The sequence below is a fragment of the Triticum urartu genome, unplaced genomic scaffold, assembly GCF_003073215.2.
Source record: "Triticum urartu cultivar G1812 unplaced genomic scaffold, Tu2.1 TuUngrouped_contig_4323, whole genome shotgun sequence".
In the NCBI taxonomy this organism is placed as follows: Eukaryota; Viridiplantae; Streptophyta; class Magnoliopsida; order Poales; family Poaceae; genus Triticum; species Triticum urartu.
The window spans coordinates 1-6,369 of NW_024114903.1; the positions used below are offsets into that span (position 1 = coordinate 1).

General features: G+C 44.8%; 1 protein-coding gene across 1 annotated transcript; it reads right to left on the reverse strand.

Annotated features, from left to right (window-relative positions):
• Positions 1–4: 4 nt before the first annotated feature.
• Positions 5–4,809, reverse strand: LOC125527659 (probable E3 ubiquitin-protein ligase XBOS35; the record flags this gene model as incomplete). Its single annotated transcript, XM_048692177.1, has 11 exons — positions 4,315–4,809; positions 3,078–3,283; positions 2,902–2,961; positions 2,421–2,492; positions 2,129–2,304; positions 1,860–2,020; positions 1,619–1,677; positions 1,497–1,543; positions 959–1,099; positions 488–582; positions 5–405 (listed from the first exon to the last, which is right to left on the reverse strand). Coding segments are annotated over exons 2-11 (1,407 nt in total), but the record flags the coding sequence as incomplete, so codon positions are not given.
• Between the last annotated feature and the right edge of the window lie 1,560 nt (positions 4,810–6,369).

The window sequence follows — 6,369 nt, forward strand, 5'->3', positions numbered from 1 at the left end:
CCCTGTACGAAGATGATCGCCGCACATCCGGCCTGATACAGCTGACGAGGCAGGGCAGCGTCTCATCAAGCCTGCCGCAATTCAACTTGATCGACGACAATCTACCGGAGCCGGTGGATCTAAAAGAGGAGCACCCCAGGTGAACCGAGGAGGAGCGTACGCGACGGATGTCCGCTGGGCGATGCAACGAGCCAGTGCTTGCGCCTGCGGCACATAGAGCCAACGATGAGCTAGTCCACGGAAGCTCCTTCAGGAACGTAGTGCCTGTGAGCTTCACGAAGGAGACTATTGTGTGCCTGCACAGAGGGCAAGATATGGAACCGGGCACCCCACGGGTACACGTCGAGCTGCTGGTGGTGGAGCACAGATAGAGCGCACATTTGGTGCAGAACTCATGGCCACAACCTATTTCAAAACATAGTAAAATCGTATGAATGGATAGGATAAGGTAGAACTATTCAGCATGAGGATTAGTCTGTTAGTATACCTTCTGCAGCGACCGTGCATTCCATCTCCAAACATATCACACATGGATCATGGCAACTACTAGATGATGCCGAGGTTTTTCTCCATCCGCATTCCCTGTGAACGATCAAATATGAGTCGATTAGTAAATGGGGAATTGTTTCTCTGTTCCGTGTTAACTGGAAATGTGCCTCGGGAAAAATCTGGAAGCCCAGCGAGACAAAGTCCAAGTTTTCTCATTCTCAATAATCTGCGTCTGTTAAGGTGCGGATTATCCTTCAATAGGCATCTACGTTCCGAGACATGGTGACCTTACTTACGTCCCCTATTCAATTAAGTAAATGATTGCGGCTTTGTGCACAAGTACAGATGCTTGATATTTTGGACAAATTTCAATTCTATTTCAAAACATTATAGGTTTGATGAACTAGGAATTTAAGACGTGACGAAATGATAACAGTATGCACATACTCTGTCTGGTATTTGAACTCACCGAGCGATTTTGACAATGCTCATCAGTGGAAGAGATAGATATGGTGATGGAAGAATTAGTAGTCTCCCTTCTGGCTGTTTGCTTAGGACGCCTTCAGCACCGGTTTTGTGCCATGAACGAGCCACCATCAAAGGACTCAACCTTCAAGGAAACAGCATTGGAAAACAGTGAACCACACGGAAATTGTTTTCTAACGAGGCATAGGCATAAGTCGAATGCCAGCTATAAATCCAGGCCGGCATATGACATCACAATGGACATAAGCACAAAATGCAGCCAACTGGTTTTAGCATTTGAATTCAGCGAAGGAAAATGGATTTATTTGGGCAGACACTAGTCACAGCTAATTAGCATTTACCATAGTTACCTTAGAAATTCTGATAATACAGCCCAAAAAGAAGCGTGAAATATATCCAAGTGACATCATTAAATATATCAGAATGTGGCAATTGTAAAGTAACAACCTTTTCTCAGATTTTCAATCATTGTGAAGTGTACAAACAAATACTTCTAGAATAGAAACATGGAATTCCCTCACCTGTTAGCATTTTCAGCTCCCATGTGTGCTCCTGCTGCAATGAGAAGCTGTTTTACGGCAATCAGTAAACGGGAATTGGACAATTACTTGATAATTTATAGAAGGGAGAATTCAATGCATACTTGGCAGCATACAGCACTTCCTCCGCAAGCTGCATAGTGAAGGGCCGTGCTTCCTGAACCTGCAATTTTAGGGAATTGTTAATATATGACCATGTAAAGAAGTTCAGAATATTTCCCCTTGTTCTGCACATTTGATGTGAGAAGTAACGGTCAAATTCCGTAAACAATAACTACTTGAATTTAGTTAAACATTTAACATTCTGTGTACAGTTTTATGTTTTTTACCCTGTTCAGTTTTTACCTATGAGATCAATAGTTGAACCATCGTTGACTGTGACCTCAGAGACAGAGGCTCCAAGGTCTAACAGCAATTGCAAGCTCTCAGCATGCCCGTGAAGAGCTGCCAAGTGAAGAGGGGTGACACCTCCATCTGACTTTGCATTAACTAGTTTCTGGAGATTTCTGGGAAGCAAAGGAAAATGGATATTTATTTACTAGTTATCGGAAGATGCCAACATAAACAATAAAAAAAAAGATGCCAACATAGATGAACGTCAGAATTTGACATACGCTGCATCAAAAGCTTCCTTATTTGTTTCATCCGTGGCTGTTCCGCGCATGATGCTCCAAAAATCCGGCAAACTAGGCACGTAATCAGCCGCAATAAGCCGGATGCACCGGGTATGACCTTTCAGGGCGGCAAAATGAATTGCTGTTGCACCACTAAAACAATCTTTTTTGTGAATCTAAGATTAAAAATACATATCACTTGCATCAGTACAAATTACAGCCCAGTTTAACACAAAAACAAGTTTTTTTTTTGGCGATCACAAAAAGATACACAAGATTGATATTCACTTACATTAGCTTTAAAAAGAACTAGGATCTGTACAACTTTCCAATGACCATATAGACAAGCTTGCATCAGAGCAGTCTGCACGGCAATTGTTGCGTTTAGAATTGGTACCAGAACAAAGAAATATTCTCGTTCACAATAGAACAGAGATAGAAAGAACATAATGAGGTGGCATCAAATCACCCCTTCAAGAATGTTCCAATAGGATATCTTTTTTTATCTAGAAGTCAACTAAGACAGTAACATTCCACAGCTTACTTCCATCTACTTGAAACAACTGATATATCATTTTCTAAGACCTGGGCGACCTCAGATATATGGGAAATGCATATACTTGTAAGATTGCAACTAGATGGTCGAATCCATTTCTGTATACCGAGTAAGAAGTATTCTCTATAAATATTCAAAAGTAATAACACATATTATGGATCATCAAGAATTGGATACCAATGATGAACAAGGTGGGAGATAAAAAAAAAGAGCTCACCTGTCCTCTGCAGTTCCTAAGGTTGATATCAACGCCAGATTCTATTAGCAGGGAAACAATCTACCAGGAAGATAAAATTACTTATCAATTGATAACGAACACACATACATTAACTAACAAAAGTAGCTAAAAATAATTGTAAACTGGTAACGAAAGAGATGTGTGGAGTGAATCACCTCGTGGTGGCCCTTTGCCGCCGAGTAATGGAGGGGTGTGTTCCGGATACCGAATGTCGAGTATCGTGCAAGCCGGGGGTTAAGCTCCAATAGGGCCCTAGCCTCCTGGATGTCTCCATCCCTCGCGGCAGAGACAAGCCGCTCACCGGTAGCTGAGCAGCCGAATGAGTCACCCATCATACCTAGGAGTCCCATGGTGCTTCTACCTATCAATGCACAATCTTAGTGCCACTTAGTAAGGACTCGCCATATATTGAGTTTAATCACTTGAGCACGCTATGAGGTCATACAATTCTGAAGCCAAGCGTATGAGTGTACCAAGAACGGAAAGCTGGCCTGTATGTAGAGTAAATTGCCCCCAAATTGATATGGTAGGGGAATTCAACCACATGGACACTCTACAGGGAACTGATTCAGGAAAAGGGGAAACTAAGCCACCTGTCCACTTCGAGAAGCACCAAAATGGCATAGCATAACCCCAGGCATTTGTACACTAATCTAGTGAAGGATCCACATTAAGGGGCTCAATAAGTTAGTAACTGGATCACTAGGTCACCCCTATAAGAAGACAATGGGCATAAATGGCAGCAATGTTGGCTCACTTTCTGAAAGAAACACCTCAAATTGACACAATAAGCAGGAAACCTAAACCGAGGTGGCATCTCTCTGCAAGAAAGTAGCCTCAGATGATCCAACACGGTAGTACTACTCTGACCAACTGGGCACACCACATGGATTAAAGAGTACAAACAGCATCTTCCTTTAGGAACCTACCGCAAATTGACTCAACACTCAAAAGAGCTGGAATAAAACCAAGGGCGCCATCTTTACACAAGACAATATCCACAATTGAACCAAGAAACGGTGGGTAAAACGCCCTCTATCTTACTACAATTATTGTTAGTTTCCTAGTAATTAATATTCGAGTTGTTGGCAGACACAGTAATAATGGCGCAAACAGTACTAGGAGGAACGGGTCGCTGTCCCCTGTCCTTCTCAGGGACAACGGGTTCATTGCTCCAAGGAGGATAACCACCCGCATCGGCATTGAGCTCACGGATTGACTTTTGCGCGCGAGGAAGAAGAGAAAGAACAGAGAGGGGGATAAGAACTGGAGCGCATTGCATCATTTTGACATTTTGTATACAACAAAAAGAAATGACAGGCCCGGAACAATTCCGCGACTACGACACCGGATCAGGGATTCACAAAATATACGGAAACATTGCACACATACCTCCGGAAGACCAGATCTTTCGGCTACAAGAAATGGATGCGCGAGTAATGGGGATCAGCCCAGCGCATCTCCCCTCACCGACCGCCCCTGGAAAGGGGATCTTCAGGCGGCGGGCACCCGGCCGGGAAGAAGAAGCTCCTCCTCCACCTTGCCGTCACCACCAACACATCGAGAGATGCAACTCAGGGACAAGACGGAAGCCGGCAGATGGAAGCCACCACCACCGCCGGCGCCGCGGGATCAGGAAGTAACTGCAAATGGCTTGGGGCTGGGGAGAACGGAGGAACAAGGGAGGTGGGAGACAGGACAAGGATGGGGAGGGGGGCCTGCAGTGGAGAGCACGAGGAGCTGGAGGGTGTGCCACATGGAACGGGGTTGAATTGGCTCTCGCAAATTATTATTGTGATTTTTCCGGCTAGCTGCCGGCGCGGAGGCGTGGGATTGCTCCTGTGGCTGTGACAGATGTTCCTTGGTGATGTCGGGAACCTGCACTGACGCTTTCTTCCTTTCGTTTTCTGCTATTTGCAGGACAGTGACATGGAGCTAGGGTGAGGAAGCGGCCTTGGTTCGACAGAGAAGAAGTGTGTGGATATCCTGAAAGTGCATCTCGTCTTGCTTTACATATAAAGTAAATCATGATGTCCAGGTATCAAATCCAATGTAAAAAAAAATAGCACCTGTAACGTTATTCTTACTCGTAACCATTACAAATACACTGAATTGGACCTAAGATTCAAGAAAATACAAAATAACTCCTATGACTAAGAATTACAATGAAATTTCTTGAAAACACCTTCTTTGCGGTATCAACCTTTGCTCGAAGAAATACTCCAAAGACTTCGGTAAATATGCTGCAATTGGACTGGAGCAACGATGTTGTCACTCTTTCACCCGCACAAACATTACCAATAATGGTTTTTGAAAGCACCTTGAGTCGCTCATCCAAAAAGATGGGAAGCCTCGATCGATGAACGTACTTGGGCCAGGGATGATCCCCTAGAAGTGTAGGCCGCCGAATCACTATATCTTCGCCATGGTGTCGATGAAAGATTTCACCAACACAAAGAACCAGACCAACCAAAAAAGCTCAAACAACAACATAAACTCATCAGATCCGAATAAATCGGATCTGCGAGGACAGAAAACTCTCTAACCTCATGGCACCGCCAAGAGAACGAGAGAAAAATTATTCTCACTATGATGACCACTAGACATTGACGAATAATATAGAGGTTTTGAAGATCCGAGGTCCCCCCAGCTCTCAGAACCAAGATGGCGGCCGGAGGCGAGGGGACCTAAATTTCTCAGATGGTGGCGGTGGCAGCACGAGAAACCCTCCTATCTACCACTCTCCCCCAAATCAGCTTATCGTGTGACAAAAAAACAGTCAGTTAGGACAACAACATAACAAATGCCCACAAAGATTACCTTATTTTATTATAATTTTATACTTAGCACATATACGAAAAAGCGTTTATCAACCTCATTTGATGTGATCTTATGCATTAAACAGGTTACTGGTGGTAGTGAAGACCACCCCACCGATGAAGTTTGAAAGGTTGCTCGTACGGATGAGGATGAGCGAGAAGCGACATGGATGACACCTCAAGGGAGAGGTCACCGCCACCACTATCTGCTCCCATCCGTCTATAGAGGGAACGGACGTTGGGGATGCCCTTTTGGGCACTAGTAGGTCTCTCGGATAGCGAGGACGGGAGCAAACAAGAGGTGAGCACGCAATCCTCACCTAATGCAGGGTCATCGGGTGCAGGAGCTCGAGGCAAACTTAAGCATGAGAGCGTCGACTGACATTTGTTCAGGGGGGGGAATGAGGAACATGGCTACTTCCTTGAGGCGGTGCCATTGGCCGCGTGGAGGGTCACATTGGTGTGGCGGTATGGGAGAGCTCGACGGAGCCCTTGTTGAGCAATGCTAGCGCAATTGGGGTTGGGGATCCTCTCCATGTGTTTAGGTGATGAGGACATCCCTACTACAGTTACATCCTCAGCCCTGCGACCACGCCAATTCAAGTTTTTGAAAAATAAATATCAATGA